At 44.4% G+C, this 22,610-nt stretch overlaps 1 protein-coding gene across 1 annotated transcript in view; it reads right to left on the reverse strand.

The window, feature by feature from the left end:
• Positions 1 to 1,353: 1,353 nt before the first annotated feature.
• Positions 1,354 to 22,610, reverse strand: part of GPC4 (glypican 4) — a 66,708-nt gene continuing 45,451 nt past the window's right edge. Inside the window, exons 4-9 of the mRNA XM_053990389.1 lie at positions 13,489 to 13,654; positions 7,585 to 7,715; positions 7,233 to 7,379; positions 6,697 to 6,833; positions 4,357 to 4,532; positions 1,354 to 3,545 (exon numbers count right to left, since the gene is read on the reverse strand). Of these exons, the coding sequence (XP_053846364.1) occupies positions 3,337 to 3,545; positions 4,357 to 4,532; positions 6,697 to 6,833; positions 7,233 to 7,379; positions 7,585 to 7,715; positions 13,489 to 13,654 (966 nt within the window). The 3' untranslated portion in view covers positions 1,354 to 3,336. The remainder of the gene's footprint in view (positions 3,546 to 4,356; positions 4,533 to 6,696; positions 6,834 to 7,232; positions 7,380 to 7,584; positions 7,716 to 13,488; positions 13,655 to 22,610) is intronic.

A 22,610-nucleotide genomic window follows, 5' to 3' on the forward strand; every position in this document is an offset into this window, starting at 1 on the left:
GATAGAAGGGATTTTTATGTGCCACGCTCTGGGATGCCCAACACCAGATGCTAGATGAGGAAGGAGCCAGGACCAAACCAGAGGGCTTGCCTGGTCCAGCCAGGCATCTATCAGAGCAATTACAGAATGGTGATGGAAACAATAGCACCATCTGGTCTAAGAAACAACCACTGTTCTGAGGTTGCACTCTCCAGAATTAATACACCACCTTGCCTGTGAGGACAAACCCAAGTTGGCTCAGCCAGGAGGAGAAGAGCAGGACCCTGCCCTGGAGTGTGGAAAGACTCCTCTTGTTGCTCTGGCCATTTGCCTGACTTGGGGGGGCACCAACACAACACAAAATGAGAGACTCTGATCACAGTCCCATTACATGCTCTCCTTTTCCCCCTCCACATGTCACCTGTGAAGCCATTTCAGGACAGGCACTGAGCTGTTAAAACACATCCTATTAAGAGCTGGATCTTTTCATTCCAGTGCTTTGGGAGACAGCACCTCCCATGCTGCCAAGGACACCACCTTTCTGCTTCATTTTGCATTTGAAGCACACTTACCAGCTCCATTAACTTTAATAATTAATTCTATATATGGAAATTTTTCTTTAAATCATGCTCATAATGGCACTAGTTATATGGGGAAAAAAAAAATCTGAAAAAGGGGAGCACATGCCTTCCCCAAAGTGAGCAGCATGTCCCATCCCTGCCCGTATGGTTTAGTTTACAAGCTCATGTCAGAGAGCCAACTTCACACACAAACACAAAATAAAAGCAGGAACACAACTTTTGATCATCCTACATTGATGTTTACTCTTGTTTCCTGCAGCCCCAGGTGACAAATCTGTCCTTTATATACCAGAAGTCTCTTGTGCTATTAACAAAATCAACTGGACACGCTTAAAACTGACAGGAGGTCTTTGCATTGGTGGCTTGTACCAAAGTAAGGAATAATAATTAGTTGTAAAATGATAAATGTAAATTCAGAAGTGTTTTTGTTCTCTGAGCAGAAACGCTCAAAACCAGGAGAATTTACAAGCAACTTTCGTATGAACACTTAGGCCAAGAAGGGAGATGTTGGAGCAGGCAGCCGCTCCGAACATAAGGGCTTTTGTTCCACCAATCTCAGAGCTCTGAAGAAGTTTTATTTTTTTTTATTCTTTTTTTCTTCATTTAACTCTGCTGGCCTGCCAGCTGGGTATGAGCCAGAAGGGTTATCCAGTCAGACCCTACTGCGATATATTTACAATGCTAGTGCATCTAAGGTTTGTTTATTTCGGGATTAAAATTCAAATGGCTAGAACCATTTAAATAATTAAAGGGCAATCAGAAAATGCCATGAAACCAAACAAATCAGGAAAAGTCATGGAAACCATCAGCAATATTTAATTCAGAAATTCTCTTTGTTAGGGAACTTTGCTGAAAGAAAACAGCTGGATGTAGTTCAACCCTCTAAATTAAAAACAATCTAACAAGGTCTATAGGGATAACTCTTTCAGCTACATATTGGAGACCAGATTCACTTCTACCAAGTAAAAGCAATAGCACTCAAAGCTAGAAAGGAAATTCCTCAGAACTGAGGTAGTTTCTAAGTATCAGCACATTTTCCAATTCCTCGCAAGGCAACTTAGCTATTTACAATCCATTTTTTTCCCACACATAAATTTATAATTTTTTCAATTTTATGGTTCCATGATTTATTTTCTAAAGAAAAATAATCTAACCAGAATATCCCTAACTCTACTAACATCATGTTTTAATAAATAACTGGCTACTTCTAGTAAAATTAAGCCTCCAGGATTATTTATACCAGCCAAGAATACTCTGTCTTTATAGCTTTGCAGAAATTTGGTGTGAAAATAAAGTTGAGTATAATGCTGACCCTGAGCTAACAAGTAATTAATGTTTCAATATAAAAATAGAAAATTATCCTTTATGACACAAGGGTGGAATAGAGCAAACCTTTTCTCTCTGGACTGCTCTCCTGCCCAGATCCAGGCATCCAGCCAGACCTAAAGGCTATCCAAAGCAGGAAGAGACGTGCAGAATAATTTTGAGTCTTTCCAAAGACATTGCTTTTGCTCAACTCGTTTAAAAATTATTTCATCTCTTTTCTTAAAAATATACATTTCTTTTATTCATGAGTTGCTGTTCACCACAACATTGTTCCAACTCCAACAGCACAGGCAGAGAGAGGAAGGTGTCTCAGGTAGTGCCGAAGAGCTACAGGTGCTGGGCATCAGATCCCAGGAGACCAAACACACCCAAAAGGAGGCATCTTCAGCCCTGCCAGCTCCTGCTTCCACGTACCTGCAACAGTGCCTGCTCCTTCTCTTTTGCCCATCAGAGAGGAAACAAAACTCTTGCAAAGACAAACCCAACCCCTCCCCACCTGCCCTCCCACACAGGATTCCTTAAAACCAGAACCAAAACCATTAAAAAAATCAATCCAGCATTCAGCTAACAAACGTGCAGACAAGACACATGTTGGCATTTGGATCTGCGAGACGACAAGTTGTTTCCAACCGAACAAGTTTAATGCCTCATTCCCACGGGGGATGCACGTTGGGAACTGACCCACAGGAGTTACAGCTGATTGCAAGGATCCCGGGGAACAAACGGCAACTCTGCTCAGCGTCTGCAGAATGGGAATTCTCTGTAGTCCCTTCCAATTTAACCAAACCTCCTGTAAAGCAAGCACAACCTGCTCCTGGCATGGATGCCCTAAGCAAACGGGGCCCTTGGCACGATGACCAGTTCTGCCTTCACCTTCTGTTTTACTGCATAATTAAGACAAATGACTTCCACTTCTCTCCAGATAAGGCAACTAACATAATGTGGATAAATGGGAAGTTAACTACATGAAACATTTTCTGCTTGTTGGGCAATTATTTTTTCCTCATAAGATAACATGATAAATAAAACCTGCTTCTGTACAGATATTTCTCATTTCAGAAACACATACTTGTTACAGGCCAAGAGGAGACCCTGGGGTTTTTGTTTTCATAAGAAATACAGTAAAAGAAAAAAAAAAAAAAAAAAAAAAGAAGTGATAAAGACACAAATGCAGAGCTAACTACAGGCTTGTATATACATTTTTGTTATCCACCTCTAACATGGACTCTTGGTGAACGGGATAGACTGGTACTTCCCATTCCTGTTATTCCCAGGATAGCAAGGGAAAAAAAAATAAATCAGTATCTTAAAACCAGTGGCAACATAGTAAAAACTGTACACTGTTGTCCATTAACTTAAAAAGCAAAGTCTCTAGATGGTATAAAAGTGAAAGCAGGTGCCTTCTACCTTTGATAATAAAAGTCTTTTCCCCTCCCCCTATGCTGCACAATTATCTCCATTGTCTTTGCATGGCCAAGAACAAAATGCTAAGGAGCAGGGCTGCTTGTGACAGAGCGCTTCTGGTGGCAGCAGAAGTGTTCACGGTCTTGTCGCTCTTGTTGGAGCTCCCCGTGACCTCGGTGGCGTTGAACTCGAACTCCGGGGAGCACTGCTGGAGCTCGCAGCCGCTGCCGCTCTCCTCCCCGCTGCTCTCCTCACCTGGGGAAACAAACACACCTGCTGTCCTCCTCTGCTGGCTGCACAAGACAGCAGGGGCAAAAAGAAAGAGTGTGGCTGTTCTGGTGTTTATGAGGGGTAAGCGTGGGTCCCGTGGTTAATGTGATTTCTGTGTGCAGTCATCATGTCTCGGTGGTGGGTGCAGCCCAGAAAGTCAACCACAACCTGGGCTGCACCCAAAGCACTGTGAGCAGCACGTCAAGGAAGGGGATTCACCCCCTTTACTCCACTATGAGACCCCACATGGAGTTCTGCATGCAGCTCTGGGGCCCCCAGCATAGGAAGGGTCTGCTGGAGGGAGTCCAGAGGAGGACACAGAAATACTCAGAGGCTGGAACACCTTTTCTATGAGGACAGACTCAGAGAGCTGGGATTGTTGCATTAAGAGAAGGGGTAATGATTTTAAACTAAAAGAAAGTAGATTTAGATTTGATATATGGAAGAAATGGCTTTATGATGAGGGTGGTGAAACACTGTGGCACAGGCTGCTCAGAGAGGTGGTAGGTTCCCCTTCTCTGGAAAGACTCAAGGTCAGGCTGGTTGGATGGGCAGCCTGATGTAGTAGATGATGTCTCAGCTCATTGCAGGGACTTTAAAAGTCCCTTCTAACCCAAACCATTCTATGGCTTTGTGGGAACACCCCTCCTCACACAGCCTGTCGGAGAGGCCAGTTCCCACCCTCCTCACTAACACGCTTACCCACAGCTGAAGCTTAACCAGCTACCCGTGTTAGCATGAAATCCAATTAAAAGGGAAAAAAGAAAAAGCAAAAGGCAAACAACAGCAAACATACTTATGTCAATGAAGTCGACGTCGTTCCCACTGTAGGCATTCTTCAGCTTGTTGGTCATCACCCGCAGAGCCATGATTTGCCGGCGAATCACCATGTCTGGCTTGGTAATGTCCACCTCAACCTCTGGGTTATTCACTTGACTTGCTAAACCATTTCCAGTCACTGCAAAGTCATACCTGAAAAGAAACCATTCCTGCTGGTACCAGAGCTGCAGCTCGGCAGGGTCCCGCTGACACCAATGGGAACTCTGCAATGCCATCCCTGCTTTTGGTCTGGGTGATATTCTGAGCCCAACAGCATCTTTCCACATGCTACACCTTACACAGCCCTTCTTACCCCATCTCCCTTCCCTGCAATCTCTGCAGCATGTGGAATGAATGTGGAACTGTTTTCATTTACACTGTGCCACAAGGGCAGGGGAATGACAATTTTCTCCCCAGCTTGAAAAGGAAAGGAAGATCTGGGGTTTATATTAATAATGGCTTTCAACAGCATAAATCAGCTCGCTGCAGGCTGCAGAGCAACACAAGGTTCTGAGATGCCTTGATGCCAGTCAGATGACACTTCTGGGAACACAACCTTTGAGACCATAGTTATCCCACAGAAACCTATAGTAACTGTTGGAGGTAAGAGTGTCATTCTGGCTTTAAGTAATGGACCTTAACCATCAAGCTGGCATATTGAATGTGTGCTTCTCACCACGCAGACGTGAGATGCAATTTCCCTAATAACCCCAGCAGGAGAAACATCTGTGATGCTGAAGATGAGATCCCGTAGCCCCACACATCAGAGAAGGGGAGAGCCAAGATGCTCAGCTTCAGAAGGTGTACATGCTCAGGTCTGAACACATGTACAGCCTCCTCATTTAAAAGAGACACTGAGCAACAAAACCCAAGAGAATACATTTCCTGACACAGGTATTTCAAGTATCATCTTATACAGCAGGGATAGGACACATTCCCTTTTCCTCCAATTACCTGACTTGCTAGAAAGATCAGTTTAACAGAAGAAAATATTACTTTTCTTAGTTATGATGCCAGCATCAGTACCACAAGAGAGAGAAAAGCCTTTAGCACAGTCTACTGATCCTGGACACCAAGCAGTGAGGTGTCAGCATACTCTGAAAAGCATGCTCAAACCCTGTCCTACATATGGGAGTGACAATGATGATGATAATTGGTGGTGACAGTTTTATCATTATTTGTGATCAATATTATATATTTCAAAGAAGTCTGAGACCAAAGTGTGGAAGTCTACCAAACTTCTATCTTATTGGAGTCATGGAGAAAATAGTAAAGCAAATTATCTTGCCCAACCCACATAGGATATCCAGCCTGCCCTGTCTCCTTGCCAAGTGCTGCCAAGTCTCCATCTCCCCTCAATACTGGTGCCCCTGGATACACTGGGGGTATCTGCTATGAAAAGCCCATAGAAGCTGCTGATAAACAAGATTTCAGGAGGCAGAGCCACTTCTTGTCACATACACCCAAAACATAGCCCTAGCAAAGTATGGCAGAGTAAAACAGTGCAAAAGTTATGAGGTCTGGCTTAGTGCTGTGGCCCAAAATTATCAAGGGCAGAACCTGCTTTTACTTAGGAAAACCCCAGACAACTGCTGTTTGCCTTTTTATTTTTAATGTAACATCTTGGATTGTGCTTATTTCCTCAGTAAGTAAACAGGAAAAAAAAAAAAAAAAGGAGAAACTTTTATTTCCAAAATAAAAGTTAAACAGTTACATAAACCATATGACAGAAAAACTCTGGCTTACTCATGTGTTGGCAATTTCTTCCTTATAAGCAAAAATAAAAAGAGTTTTGTAACTCTTTTTTCCATAGAAAGTGTGAATGAAACCACTGGCCCACTTGTACCACTGACCTCAGCAGTGGAGAAGGTTTCCACCCTCCATCACCCCTGCCCTTGCTCAACAAAGAAACCAGTTCCTGGTGGAAACTCCAACTGGGGGCACTGGGGCAACAGTGCTGTCAGACAACACAAGCACCTCTGCTCTGTGGCTGGGCTACAGGATTTTGTACAGATCATCTCCCCAGTTCCATGAACAACTACTAAGGGGCTTAAGTCCAAGGAGAGATGACCTATTTGGGTATCTACACTCTGTTCCCTCCTCTAAAAGAAACCCCCATGTAGAGCTTGGACAACACTTTGGTGTTACATTCCAGCTCTCCCATCTACAAAAACAAAAGGGGTAATGACAGCAGCCTGTCTTGGACGAGCTGGGATCACTCCTGTAAGAGAAAAGGGCTCAGGGAGAGGGATCAGGACACAGGGGAAGTCTGGGGTGAGAGGGAAAGGGTTAACCAGGGGCAGCAGCATCACCAAACCTGCTCTTGGCGCTTCCATTCCAGCACTCATTCTCATTGACAGTGCCTACAGACATCTTTTCATCATTGCAAATGTTGCCAGGGAGAGATGACCAAAATTTTTTGGCTTGTTTCAGCTTCTCTTTCACATCAGTAACCTATTAAATAAAATAAAAAAAGCAACGTAAGACATAATCCAGAATACCAAACGCTCAGTAAAAGTGAAGTTGGGAAGGCTTTTTTTATCACAACAGACATGTACAGGCCAGATCTTCAGGCTGTGAGTTTTGATGGTTGATTTACTTTTTTAATACAAAATTAAATACTTCTCCTCAAACACATATTATTCATAAGCCAACCTTTTAACACAGGCACTTCTCTGACACAGAAGCGCTGAGGTAATTAATGTCTAGAGCTTTGGGCAGATTACACCCCTTAGAGAGTTTTAAGACAGCCAAGCAATATTAAGAAAGCCTATCAATTAAAAATGGAAAATTATACACTGTGGTACCCGAGTATGAAGCACCTGTGAGGCACCAGCAGGACCAGGCACTCACCAGTCGGTCCAAGCTCGTGCCGGCAGCTGTTGTTGGTCGCTCCTCTGGGTTGTAGGGTCTGAAACGAGCACTGAAACCACTTTCAGACACAGAGCGAGCAGCCCGGCCTTGGGCAAGTGTTTTTGGCTGGCCACAACCCTGGAAAACCTGTGTGGGAGAAGGAAAGGATTTTATGAAGTAAGAGGTCACAAGAGCCTCCCTTTTCCAGGCTCCAACACAGCCCTCACCCAAAATAATACATTAGCTTTATATATACTTGAAAGGGCATTCAAAAAAAAAACATATTGACAAGAATAGGGAAATTAAACACATTCAATTAAAAAAATCCCAAGTGTCCTCTTGGCCCATTTACCTTCTGAGACACCTGCATGCTGTTCTCCTGCATGTTCATGATTGCATCTGAAATCTTCACATCAATGGGGTCCATGACAGACTCAATGTTGAAAGGTCCCTCCAGCCTCTCTGCTACCAGCAGCATCGAATCTAACACAGAGAGAGAAAACCAAAGGTTTGTAATGGAGAAGAATCTAACACACAGAGAGAAAAAAGAAGGTTTTTCATGAAGAAGCTTCAGGAATAAGAGGTAAGAAGGATAACAGTTTGAGCACATGGACATTAACCACTGGAGTGTCACCTCTGAGCAGCACACATCTCCAGGAAACATTTTGGTCGGTTCCCAGAGCCTACACCTTCACCAGGCACTTAGAGGCTGCCAGCACCAAACCACAGCCTCATGTACATCAAAAGCCATCGCAGCCTGCCAACAGCAGCCTGTAATCAGCTCCTCCCATCAGAACAAGCATTACTAACACTCTCCTTTCCATGCTCGTTTATTAAAGGTTGCCTTGTGTCATTTGTTTTTCAAGACTGCTTTCAAAGTCATCAGCTTCCTCATGCTGGTCCTGAGCACAAGGCACCAACATGCAAGGGTCCAAGACAATCCTTGATACCATCTTTCCCTTATGGAGAGCTACAGGCGTTTTCCTGCCCAGGGAAGCCAAGGGATTGCAACTCCTAGCACTATGTGGACAATTTGCAGAAGGGAGGGAGTCTGTGTGAGAGCAGGGTGAATGCTGTGCACTCATGATGTATTTGGCACATCTCTAAGCAAGGGGAGATGGAAAGTCTCTCAGCCAACACCGGGTCACTCCTCCTGTGCTGACATGCACGTCCTCATCAAATGCATCATTAAACACAGCGGCTACTGGACCATCCACTGCTTCCTCTGGGAAATTACTACAGGCATTAAGGCTTTCACCCTGCACTGCATTTAAGCCCTCTCTCTGGTTCTCCCCTACAAGGTCCCTCCAGGAATACACCTAGCACTAAGCTCTTGTCTCTTCTCACCCATCACAACCTTAATTTACTGTTAGCTTTCACTGTGGTCCCTCAACCCCAAAGCATTTGCTGGTCTCCCCTCCTGCGTCACTTTATGATGCTCTGCCACAAACTCGTCTTTTTCCAGTTGCATGTAATTCCTCAATTTTTCTTAGCCTGAGTGACGAGGACAGAACAGCCCCTCTGGCCCCAAGGAGCTCCTCCCTACTCCTAAGATATGCCTGGTCCCTTCTATTAACGAGAAATGGGCGTTTCACACTCAGTCTATTAATCTTTCTCATGACATTCATCCTCCTCCTAAGTGCAGAAGGTACTCTGCACAAACAGAAAACTTCTGTAGGTTCTGGCTATCTGTTAAATCCCTATAAAGAAACTCTACATACTGAACAATTTAGTAATAGCTCTGCCTGAGTGCCCAAGTCATGTTAAATAAACTATATTAAAAAAAACACAAACAATGAAAAATATAAAACAAAGCTATTTGAGTATGAAAAGTTATTATCATTATTATTAAAACCAACAAGAAAACACAATAATTATAATAATAATCCAAAAACATAACCCCCAACATGATCTGTAGATGCCTTCCTAGCCTGTAAATCCACTTTTTAAAGAAAACTCAATATTCTAAAGATTTGCTGGGTGTTAGTTAAAGGACTATCTTTCAATTAATGCCCTCTCACTCACTCAGCTCCACCAAGGTGTGGGTGTTTAGGGAGTGAGCTCCACAGGAGCTGGTGGCCTCAGGAAAGGCCCTCACTCTGCAGGCACACACCACCAGCATCAATGACAAAGCTCTTGCAGGGCATGGCTGGAATTTCACCGTCAGGGACTACAAACAGGTCTGAACTAAATGCATTATAAAAAAAAGGAAGAAAAAAAAAAAAAAAGAAAAAAAAGGAGATGGTAATAACAAATGAAACAAAGAGTCTTAGACTGTATTGTGGTGGGCTCCAATAAAGTGATGCTTCAAATCTCTGAGTAATGACTGCTAGCATGAATATACCATTGTGCCGGAGGAGAGAAAAATGCTTTTGATGTGCTACCAAATGGAGACTTTTGTAAACAAGTGGAGCACAACTTAAATGTGTTCATCATTGTCAAAGCTTTTGGGGTTTTTCACGCGCATAAAGAACATCCCTGTGCAGTGTGCAGGAAGCTGCTCATTTGAAATAAAAATATTATGAGTAGACAGATAATAAAACACACAACCTTCTGCACAGGTTAAAAAAAAAAAAAGAAAAAGAAAAAGAAAAATCATTCCATTTTGTAACTACTTAATTCTCTGAGTGGCCAGGAAAGGCCACAGATCAATAAAGTGTTTGTGAAAGACTGAAAGGAAACATAAACCCCAATTCTTCTGGCTGTTTGGCATCTTTGTAAACTTTGAGCCGGGCAGGCCATCCACAAGACCATGGGAATGTAGAGCGAATTGGGTCCTTTGTTAGCAGGGGTGCCATGGCGTTCCATGTATCACAGCCCAGGAATGCAGCCTCTGCTTTGACTGCCGATTGAGAAAACGCATTCGGCCTCCAGCAGAGCTGCCAAAGCTGGCGAGAAAAGATAAGGAAAGTAGTAATTGGAGTTGGGATTGATACTGGCAAGGAACACTAAATGAAATAAACTTTCATTAGAAAGGGGTGGAGAGGAGCAAGGCCTGAGGGTGGGGGGGGCTCTGCCTCATCCACAGTTTTGATTTTGGAGGCATCCTGCAAACTTTTACCTCCTAGCAGGAGCTGGCTGGTGTCTCCAGAGCAGTGGTGGCAAGCAGTGGTTCCCTCTGGCAGCCCTGTCTGACATTGCTAAGGCTGGCTGGGATTCAGGGCGCTGCCAGCACCGCTGCATGCAGGAGGGGAGGCTCCTGCCCCAGCTCCAGGAGTCAATCTTCTGAGCAATTCAGCTCCCAGAAAAAGATTTTCCATTATGGGGAGCAGAGAGGAGTTGATTACAAATAACAATTATTTGTCCCAGTTCTTTGTGCAAAGTAAATTATATTTATAAGCCACGGTGAGATGGCTCAGCTTTGCTTCACCAAAATCCCCAACTCTGTCAGAGTGAAAAATGTATCCTGGCCATGTATTACAAACACACAGCATGACAAAGACTGTCTTTCCTCCCTGTGATGGGGAGATAGAAGTGGATTTAGGTGAAAAAAAAAAACAACCAAGACACACCATCTAGCACCATCCCTTAAAGACCCTTTTCCTCTTGCATACATTTGTCCTTGCTACTGGCATTGAGACAATCCTTGGCAACAAAGCACCTCGCTCTCATGAAGGAAAGCAATTCTTTCTCATTGTGCCACCAATAATCAGAAACCCACATCTTCAGCCTCACTGTCTGACTTGAAGAACAAAAGGCAGTTTTCAGTCTTAACCCCAAGATCTGATTTAAAAGGGGAAGGAAGGAGGGGGAAGACCTTGACCATTCATTAACAACAATCTTTTTTTTTTTTTTTTAGCGGGAGGGGGGGAAAATTCTTTGCACACAAAGTAGTACTCCAGATATGTATATGGAGCCTGAATTCGACATCTTTGAGCAGAGTAAACCTTTGTGGAGAAAAAAAAAATCATGAAAAGGCACTGGAGATTAACACTGTTCATTCAGGAAAGCTCCAACCCCCCAACAGCCCGTTTGAAACAAAGTATACCCCTGTCTAATTGGTGTACAATTGTGTCAGGAATAGAGGGAGAAATAATTTAGATAGTTAAAGGGAAGAAAAGAGTACAATTCGGTCATTATTTCATACTCCTCAGCTTTAAATGGTACTTTGGAGAAATAAGGAATTACAAAGTCTTCTTGTCTCAAAAAACCTACAAACTTTACATCCCAGCTTTACATAATTGACTTACTTATAGACCCACTAGCACACACAAATGCATATTTCACATGCACCCACATTCATATAGACTTGCAGCACTTGCTGCAAGTTCTCTGATTTAACTATTTTTAAATTGATTTGATAGGTTCAAAATCTGCTTTTGACTCGTAATAAATCACTGCCATAACCTGGCACTTAAATCCACAATGCAAAATCTCATTGAGACCATGGACGTGGCTTTTTGGGATTTTGTGAGGTGGTTTGAGGGAATTTTTTGGGGGTGTTATTTCTTTAATCATTTAAACCTTTAAACACACACAGAAGATATTTGTGGCACGTGCCCTGCCCTAAACACCAGATATATTTAATTTAATTTGTCTTGAGTGGCAAACTAAGAGAGAAACCAAAGTCTGGAGCATAACCAGCACCTGTTCACTTATTAAATTGTCTAAAGAAAGCACAGCTTAAGTTTTCTGTAGCTGTACTCCACTGCAACCATCAACCAGGAGTGCAAGAACCAAGCAAATACTGACAATAAATGTAACAAAGCTTAATACCACATTTAAGTAATGAGTGGGCAAGAAGCCCTTTGGGGAGGAAGTACTGCAAGAAGCTTTGCTTCCAACTTGGAATCACATGTATTTATTTTGTCTTATTTAATAATCTTAATTATTGTATGCAGTCCCTGATCAGTCTCGTGTGACAGGGCTCGCTGGCTTCCCCCAGGGTTCGTTTTTAGCCGCATACCACCTACAGCAATTAGCTGCTTGTGCTTTTGTCTGTTTTCTGGCATTATGCCCTTCCCTTTCATGGGATTCTTCTTTTCTGCTTGGACTAGATGTTTGTAAGTCTCCTGGCTTTGAGCTATTTCAGCAACAATTGTAGTTGAAATACTTAATATTCTCATGAGAAAGACGGCTCTGAGGACTGGGGGGCTGGGGTGTCAGCCTCCCAGAGAATGACTTGGAAACCCAACTTAGTGTCACATTTAGCTCCCTATATAGAATACACACACAAAAAAATGCCTTCTGAAAATAACACCCTGCACACATTCAGTTGGCATGGGCAGCAAAGTGAAAATCCAGTGCACAAAACAGAGGAAAACAAGTTCTAAGACATAAATGTAGCCTGAAATGTCAGCTAGCAGCAATTTCCTTTTTTTTTTAATCTTGCAACTTAGTGAAACAGAAATCTTTTCTTTCTAATAATCATTTTCTTTTTTCCCCCATGAGTGGAATGGGAAGAGTACCACAGCCTTTTCAGTAGCAGCAGATACTTTACATGTGCACTTCATCACACATAAACTAAGGGAAGCGCCTGTTCCCAAAGGATGCTCGATCACAGATAAATCAAACCTCCTGGAAAAGCAGCACAAATGAAAACATTTAACATTATCTATTGCCTGTGCCCCAAAATGTGATGCACTGCCAATTCTGATGAGCCTTGACCCAAGGCAGAATTTAACATTTCAGTCTAAGTTTTATGTATTGAATGATACTGTGTATAAGCACAGAAGAGAAATAACAAACAGGAGGAAGAGGATGGCAAAAGCACTAGCACAGTTTCATTCAAGACCTGCTGACATTGCAAAAGGATGGTGACTGAGCACCAAATGAGCTGTTTAAAAACAGATTCAGATATGTCCTATTCCACTTTATAGTGTAAAATCCAGGCCTACAGCTTTTCCCAAAGTTCTTCATGGCTGGCAAGGAGAGCCCAAGGCTGCAGAAGGAGAAAACTGACTTCAGGAAGGACAGCTGTATAGTGACAACAAAGTATAAGTAGCATAGAAAAAAACCAGCTTGCACACATGCTTGGTCCAGCAAGAAGAAACATTCCAAGCCTACAAGCCCATGCCACTTCCATCCTTCTAAAGCTTGCTGCAACAAAAGTCACTGGCACAATGTTCTCATTTATTTGGAGGTTAATGTGAATGGCAAAAGGTGTGCTGTACACAGAGGTGTGGAAGGAAAAGATATCCATCACAGATACCTGAAAAACCTGCTACAGCTCAGCACAGCCACTCACAATGCTATTCAGGTGAGGGACACACTACCAGCGCAGACTTACATGCAGTTTTAACCCATGTTGCCTTACCCATAAAGATATTCCACTCAGCATCCAAGTCCCCTTGGTTGGCCAAGCAGCCTCTCATGACATTAAAGCAGTAGTTGTAGCAGGGCTTCACCGACACCAGACCTCGGCAGTGTGGGCAGTACATCATTTTCAGCAGCGCTCGCGTACCCTGCGGCGTGGGGTTTACCTTTACCAGAGAAAAAGAAAAAAGGACAAGAAAATTAGCCCTCAGTCACTAAAGCAAAAATCCCCACACGTTTACCCCAAGGTCCGTCGGACAGAGCTGTGCAGAAGAGGTGCAGAGGGCTCAGCCATCGCCATCTGGTCCCTGCTTATGGGGTCCAGAGATCTGGGGAACAGATGAAGGGGTCTGGCTCACCTCTTTGGGTGTATCTGCCACTCCAGGGGACACAGACAGCCCCCATCTCTGCAAAACATTATTTGCACCATGTACTACACCCTGTATGATGTGGGACTCCTCCCAGGGTGGCAAGGACAGGCACTCCAAGGGGACAGGCAGCACTCAAGCTCAGGCACTCAAGCTCAGGCACTCAAGCTCAGGGAAGGCAGTAAAATGCACCCGAGTCAAAAGATGTCACACAAATCTGCACTCTCTGACCCCTGCTGCAAACACATGCTGAAGATGATGATGCTGGGATTTTTCAGGAAAAAGTGGGACGTCAAGATGGGATGTCTGACACGATCCCTGTACTAAACCCACTGGGAGCATGCCCTCCTCAGCGGGGCTGTGGCTCTTCCTGGACAATCGCCCAGCAGGGCTCCCCAGCACAGAGATCAGCTCCTTTATATCACATTCAAGTCCCTCAACACAGCATTTACATGACAGATACTCAGGTTCATTTATACTCAGCACTCATCACGCTCAGTAACACCATTCCCCACACCCGAAGGAGGTGGCAGCTACAACCCTGCAGCTGAGGACAAGCCGGGAGGACCCTCAAAGCCACCGTGCAGCTGCTGGGCGTGCGAGTGGAGCTGTCTGCAGCAGGCACGTCACCCCTGAGCCCTCAACAGGGCTGTTTTCCAAAGTGACTCATGATCATTCATGTTTGATTCACTCTCTGGCCCAGCTTCAAAACATTCATTGAAACCATCTCCATCCAGTCAGTCCAAGGGAACATTAGCTCCATCCCGACCACATGGTGGGTCCTTCTGAAGTGCTGAACGGAGAAGTTCCCTCAAGAGCAAGTTTAAGTGTTAATTAGACACATATGAAAATAGAAAATTAAGATGCAATCAGAGATACACTGAAAAAACAGAAGTGGTGTCTGGTGTTTTCAACAATGCACCTGAGACTCCTTGTAAGGCATTTAGAGAAGTGCTCTAAAGAGGCTGTGGTCCAAGACTGTGCTGGAGGAGACACACAGCATCCCTGAGAAAGAGCAAAGTCCCTCAACACAAACAGCTGGAGATGTGGATGGCCTTCACATGCTGGGGTCTGGGAACTAACTTCACAGCAGAGGACAATAGGACTAACTGGAGATGACTGTACATGAGGAAGATCTGGTACCACACATATGCTGAGGACCTTACTATTGCCCATCTCAGTGCGAGGACTATGGAGAAACTAAGCCTAATCTTCTGGTGCAAAACCTTGTTGACAGCCCACGAAACTAGGAGGCAACAGATTTTAACAAAAACAAACCAGAAAAGAAAAAGCAGTACATAATCAAGCTGGCTTTGTTAATAATATCAGCAAACTTTTAAACCCTCTTTCCTTATGGAAAGAGATGACAGAAAAAGATCTGCTGTTTCTGACAACTCAAAAAAACCCATGGTTTCCCTTCAGCAGGCAAGTGAAATGGTTAGAGAGACAGAAGGACAGTTTTCTGCAGCTGATGTAGCTCAGCACTGGATTTTGGCTGGCCAGCAACATTCATCAGACACCACTTTACCCTTCTTTTCTCCACAAAGAGCCTGTTTGGCTGAGGAAAAGGAGAACTCATGTAGAAAGCTGTTTGTGGTGGCTGTGGAATCTGATTCAGATGCTCAAGAGCATATACACATTCTATAGTATATATATATTTGGAAGGCACAGTGGGAGCAGGAGCCCCAGCAGAAGGCTCCCTATTGGGACAGCATGGCTTTAAAGGAGAGCTGGATCAAATACTAAGAGCTTAAGCAACAGAAACCAGCTAAATCAGATGATTTATAGTCGGAAAACTGGAAACAGACAACTGTAAAGGTATCATCTGCTATCCAGATGGCGCAGTCCTTGCACAACAAAAAAGTGGCAGGGGGAACTAAATAACATCTCACACCCAGAGACAAGAGCTCTGAAGGACACTTAAGTTTAATAGTTTAGTTGTTTCTCTGATAAAAATCCTTTCCTGTGTCACTTAGCAGTGGGTGACAGGACCTCCATGCTAAGTCCAGAGGCTTATCAGTTGATCCTGGCCATCCTAGCACTGTTAGCCCTCAAAGGAGTGCTCTGCATCCTCCTCAGGAAGAAAAATTAGGAAAATGTTGACAGCATGAGCCAGGTGCTAGAGCAGTTTGAAGTGGAATGAAGAGCAGGAGGATTCCCCAACCTGATTGTGGAAAGCTGCAGCTTTATTAAAGGCAGCATGCTGCAAAAACCCACCCGTAGAGCCATGACCCAGGAGGCTCCTTCCCATCTTAGGTTCCCCCTGTCCCATGAGCGCCGAGCGGCTGCAGCCCCGCAGCATCCCCCGCTTTGATATTCCATAGGGGTTGATCTTTACGAATCCCAGCAGATGCAGGGGAAACTGAAGCTGCTTTCCTGCATTCCACAGCAGGCAATATGCAATGGTCACTTGGATCAGGTCCTTTGAGCAAAGACACGGGATGATTTTAAAAGCAAGAGAGGTTTCGCTTCCTTCCCCACATAGGTTTGAGTTCTGCACAGAGCTGAGCAGAGGGTGATCACAAAGGGGTGATGGAAAAGACAAACCCCAGCCTGCAGTGACTGCCAAACCGAGCTCTGCTAGCAATGGATGTAACCCACAGGGAAGCTGTTAGTGTGCAATACAGTTGCAGATAAAGAGGAAGACAATGGGCAAATTCATCAGTCTATAATTGGCATTTTATCGTGTCAAAAAGCAACAGGAAGACACAATCAGAGATCACTCTATGAGGGAGTTTTGGGGAAGACTATGAGCAATTACACCTCGTTACAACAGTGATAAATGCTTAACTGCTCGAGTATCACTGCAAGGAGAACCTTAACCCCTGGCACAGGGCCTGTACCCGGTCCAGACCAGCTCTGGCTCTGTCAGTGGGGTGTGCCATGTGTTGCATTGGCAATTCTTCACAAGCTTTTAAATGCTGGCCCTGCCACGCCAGGTGCAAGCTCTTAAAACGCCGTTGTATGTAACAGTAAACCCAGATATGCTTTGTTCTGGGGTTGTGTTTATCTTGGAAAGCAACTCAAGTTCATTCAAACTGTACTCTAGAATGACCCTCAAAACCAAGTAATCTCCTTTCTAATAAAGCAGAGTACCAAAGAAAGCTTTATTTGCTGGAGGGGATTTACTCTGGTAGATCTGAGCCCAGGTAGTAGTAGCTCCAGTGCACATACCCTTTAAAAGCTTCTGATAGAAGTAAATGCACTCCAGTCCCTTCCTTTTATCTTGTAAAATTTATTTCCTTTCCATGGCGTTCCACACCACTGCAGCAATCCATCACCCTGCGGTTTCATCATGTAAATTACAATTTGTCCATATCTATACGCTTTGTCAAACGTGAAGATTAAAAGCTGCTAACAGATGTGTTTTGGCACCAATCTTCCTATCAAACTTGCTCCTTAAAAACACAGATTTGCACACAATTCACAAAAATTAAGTGAAAAGCAAACAACTCGGGGCTTAATGCAAACATCTCATATCACATTTGTTGGGGTAACGTCCCAACTTACATTGACTGGTAAAGGTAAAATCATGTTCCTGTAAAAATGACATGCTCTTGGCATAATAAAATCTGCTTTTTCTTGGTACCTTGTCATACCCATCCCATTTCAGAGTTTCACATGAGGGAAACTGTTACACCCTTAGCCTTTTCCAACTTGCTGGCAATTGCAGCTGGATGCATTCCTCTGGTAGAAACATCATCACTAAAGTACACACCTATGGAGTGCAATGCCTTATTCACAGGCTACCACAATACCATCAAAACTCAAGATAAACTGATCTGTACAAGCAGATAAAATTCAGAGAAGCAAACAGATTCTTTTTCATCTCCTTCCCAAGGCAAGGAATAGCTGAGGAAGGATGACAGAGCTCCAACCATGGACAGTCCCGCAGGGAGCTCCCACAGCTGTCAGACAGCCAAAGCTGCATTACATTCTCTCATTCTACCCTCAAGTTAGCATTAAGAATGTTAATAATAACATTTAAAATCCTGTCAGCTTTAATAACTATTTATAAAAACACTGATAACTCAGGCTTTCTTATTTTCCATGCTTGTACAACAACAGTGTTGCCATGCCAGCAGCACAGCTGCCAGAAAACAAAAAAAATCCAACAATTTGAAAATAAATGTGGTGAAATTACTTTTGTTTTATACTGTGTTTTATTTGAGAAAAAAAAAAGAACAACAGCAATACCAGCCAAAAAAACTGAAGGAGTAACTTCCCAGTGACACAGAAAGATCATTTCAAAAACATACTCTGAAGTTGCCTGTGAGATGCTTTAGGTGAGCAGTCATCTTAGACAAGTGAGTTGTCATAGAGTTTTGGGACCAACACAACCCTGCTTGCATCATTTTCTCCTTCTCTCAGTGTTGTGCAAGAACATCATCTTGGCACATGCTGGTCCTGACGTTCAGCTCACTGTGAGGCAGAACATCACTTGGGAGGCTCCTGGTTTGCTTCCCCACCCCAAATATTCCAATGAAAGTGTTTTGGAGTTAACTACGCATTTAACCAATTTTGCTGGCCTGGTGCTAGAACATTAATAATTTAGACAGCATCTGGTTCAACCACAGATGTAGGCCCCTGAGGTCTTGCATAAGGGAATACATTTAGGAGTGATCTTGGGAACTGCATGACTCTGTGTCTCAATACTTGCTACCCATGGCAATGTCTGCTGCAGCGTTATCTCGTGTGAGGAAAAGTTCAAGAGTACATTTCTGCTCAATTCCCTACTCACAGTGTGCTCCCCCCACTGCAGATGTGACAGTGCCAAGAGGAAAAGCAGAGCTCCTGAGAGTCACACCACCAGGCACTCCAGCTGCTCTTAACATTCACATGCTTGTCTGCCCCAAGAGCACCCCCAGCCCACAAGGGGCACGGGGGACCTCAGGGTGCCAGCCAAGTGGATGCCTCTCCCTCTGAACACTTACACAGCGATGCCAGGCTCAGCATCTCCTGCTAATGGTGCCCTTGGGACCAAAGGGCCTTTCAAGCCCATTCTCGTACGAACAAGCCTCTCCCTGCCTCAGACACCACGGATCATGAGGAGCGTTACGTTTGCTTTAATGAGTAAAGCAGCAGGGAGATTTATCTGGGCATCTACAACCAAAACCATCCTTAATTATCCTTCACATTGTTTTCAAAAATAGCAGCAGAACCACAGTGCAAGGCAGAGAAAGAAAAAGCCAAAACCATGCCAGTGGACTGAAGTACTCCTGCGTGACACCATCAGCTCCAAATCCACAGTCCTATCCACGCACTCCCAGCCCTAAATCTGAGCTGACTGCTTGCTCCAGCGTGCTTTGAAGGCCTAGCACAGGCCCTCAGATGGCTGGAACTGAGGCAGATGCAGTCACATTCTTGGCAGGTCTTCTCAGGGTCGTCTTTGATGTGGAGAAGTGCTTGGTATTGTTTTCTGCATTGATGTTTGCCCCTGGTATGTGGAAGGAAATGTCCTTGTGCACGGCAGCCCCTTGGCCTGGCCTCATAGCTTGCAACCTGCTGCCTGGAGAGCACTGTCCCTTTGGAGGGCCCTCTGCTGCACACTAAAAGGGCTCCTTAGTTCCTCTGGCTGTTTCTTAGTTACCCACATAGCAGAAGTGCTGCCCTCCTGTCCCTTCCCAATGCATGCAAGCAGCATATTCCATTTCTGTCACTTCCCTGGCAAGGCTGGCTCTTGCCTGAGCAAGATATTGCAGCCTTTGGATATAGGAACATGAAATTCTTTCTGAAAGAGGATTACAGTCACATTCCCCTTAAGTCAAACCAAGGGCAAAAACTGCACAGAGGGACGTCAGATCTTTGACTAAACTTCTAGATCCTCAAATGGTAATTACTAGGGGTACAGATCTCTGTGCCCTACTATTTGTGATGACACAGGCCTTAATTCTTATTCATTCCTTGTTTTATTTTCATCACTGCTTCTCCTAGGCCAATGGCTGGTCCACATTCAGCACCTATGCCAAAAGTGACACAAGCCACAGTTCAGTTTGCTCATGCAGACCAGCAGGTCAACCAACAGCTCAACTTCTGTTCCACAGGTGCTTCATTCAAGATGAGACAGCTCAAAGCAAAAGGGGGAAAAAAGCCACTGGGCTCCCTCTCCAGCTTTGGAGCACCTGTGGGAGGGCAATCACCTGTCCCCCTCTGCAATTCTCTTCATTAAGAGTTTGAAGAAAATTCTCTCCTTGGCTGCTACCATTACAGTTCATTAGGACAGAAATGCCAATACAAAGAAAGCTGACCTGCTCCACCCACTGGGAACATCTCCAGCAGCCTCCTCCAGGTTGCTAATGTCACCAGTATGAAACTGCATTATTTCATATGGCCCATAACTGTGCTTCCAAACTAAACACCATTTCCTGCATACAACTTTCAAGCTGCTGCCTTTCTCAGGGTTCCCAAGGATAGGCTGGAAGAAGCTTTCCAGCAGCCCAGATGCTTTGGTGGCAGTAATATCTCATGTGGCTTTCAACACACAAATGCTTGTTGAGGAGGTGATTTGAGAGCCTCCTGTGCTCCCAGCAGTTCTGCCTCAAATTATAGGACACAAGAGGGAAAAGTGGTAAAAGAATCCCAAAACAACAGTTTATCAGGATAAATTTCCTGGGGGGCTCCAGAAAACTCTCACCACCACTACCAAGTGCAGAATTTCACATCCACACATCCTGGTCTGCAGAGAGAGTGTGACACAGACAGAGGGGCTCAATGCTGGGTGGCTGCATGCTTCAGCCTTCATGTGCCTATGCTGCTGACCTCCAGCCAGACCTCCCCTCCCAGCTCCTCCTGACCCTACAAAATGCTGTCAGGGAGCCTAGCCCTTGATTCCACTTCTTCCCTCACAAAAACAGACTTTCACCCCATAGCTGTAGCTGACCTGCACCCTACAAGCCCCAGTGCACTTTGCCCTCAAAGGTGTCATGACCCTCGACCAGGCTGTGGGTTTAATGGCACGCAATTATGGGAACATCTCAGCAGCCTGAGAACTGCCCAGTTGCAGGTTCTCATCCTTTTTCAGTCACTCATGGCTCTGCCTTGTATTTGCTCCTTTTTTCCAGCCCTAGCCAGGGCAGGAAATGTCACTTCTGGCAGCAATTTAACCTGGCTGACTTCAGTGCTTGTCCAGGGCTAAGTAGCAGGAGAGTGATTAGGGGACAGGCAGATTTCCATCTCCTGAAGGCAGGGGCAGGAAGGTCAGGGAGAAAGCACCCAGCACCAGCACAGGACAGAGAGCAGCACTGGAGGGCCCCAGCCCCTTGCAGCCAACCTCAGAGGCAGGGCACATCTCTAACAAGCAGAACAGCATCCTGTGCAGATCTGCTGTTCCCAACAGATCAAAAAAATATTGTACTTTTTGGGTCCAAAGAAGGGAATTTGAGGGGTGAAGATTCGAGCATCAAAATGATGGGGCTTAGACCGTTTGAAAAAAGTCTGTCCCTTCTCTCAAAACCATACAGCTTTCTCTCTGTTGTGTGTTTCAGCACACTGGTACAGGTTTTGATCCATTCAAGGCTGAATTTGAAGTTATTTTCTAGCATTCTGGTTCAGAAATCAAGCGTACTTGCAGCTTTTCAATATTCTCTCTTCTTTTACCTCTTTATTCCCAAACTCACACAAGAACAATATCCTTCTAAATGCAACTCCCTAGTGAAGATGTAAAAATATCTGGGATCATTAAAAAGCCATCAAGGCCATTGCAGTGCAGAGTGCTCTTTGCTCTCCTGATAGTATCCCGGGAAAGTACACAGCTGGGCCTTGCAGTAGTTTGTGTTTCTCCTCCTGAAGATTTTCAATTAAACATTTTTAACTTACTTGTCACAAAGCACATTAAAAGCAAAACTAATTTGCATTCCTTTGGACATTTTTTCATAAAGAGGAATGAAGATTTATCCCCCAAGTTAATCCCTGGTATAAGCAATCATTCCACTACAACTCCTGAGTAAAAATAATAAGGAAGAAAAGTCAATGGAGTCATTACATAGAGCTCAGCAAAGCCAGGCTAATCTATATGTAATGTGGGAAGCCCCAAAACACAACCGCAGAGCAGCAGGCATAAAAACATCAGCTTTTAAACTCACATCTAGGATTTCCCATTGTGTCTTGCAGAAACACGATGTTAGATTCCCACTGAATGCGATTAAAACACTACAGGAAAGATTATTATTCCATCTACTGCTGCAACTAAAGCTTAGGTATTCAACAGCAGGGACTTTTGTTACCGCTTGGAAAAGTCAATCTGTTGCAGGATTTCCAGTGCAACTTTTGAAACTGAAGTGGAAAGTAGAGCAACTGTGATTGTCCACCACACGTGAGCTATTTTTGCAGCTGCGTGGGACTCTGGGTAGCTTTCCACACTCAAGCAATTAATTCTAGGGTTGAAGGCAACTCTACACTCAAGGATCTTCAAAAGGGAAAGAGAAATCACAATGCCACTTCGGGTTCACGACTGATTCGTAACAGATGCAGGGACCGTAGCCCTTGTGGTTCCGTGTCAAGTCTGGAGACATTTTGATGAATTCTGAGCAGATGGAGAATAAACACGATCCCGCACCCATGCACGTTCACTGCCTATCAAGTAATTGCACTGTACAGGGGCCTAATGGCCAGACCTCCCACCCGAATATTTCATCCACACTCTACAGCAGTGAAAACCCCATCTCCTGACCACAAGAGCTGCCACACTGCCAGAAAAACCACCAAATCTGAAACCCCAACCAAGAGTCAGCAGGCTTGGCCAGCAGCCTGGCACAGA

The sequence above is a fragment of the Vidua macroura genome, chromosome 14 (genome assembly GCF_024509145.1).
Source record: "Vidua macroura isolate BioBank_ID:100142 chromosome 14, ASM2450914v1, whole genome shotgun sequence".
Lineage (NCBI taxonomy): Eukaryota > Metazoa > Chordata > Aves > Passeriformes > Viduidae > Vidua > Vidua macroura.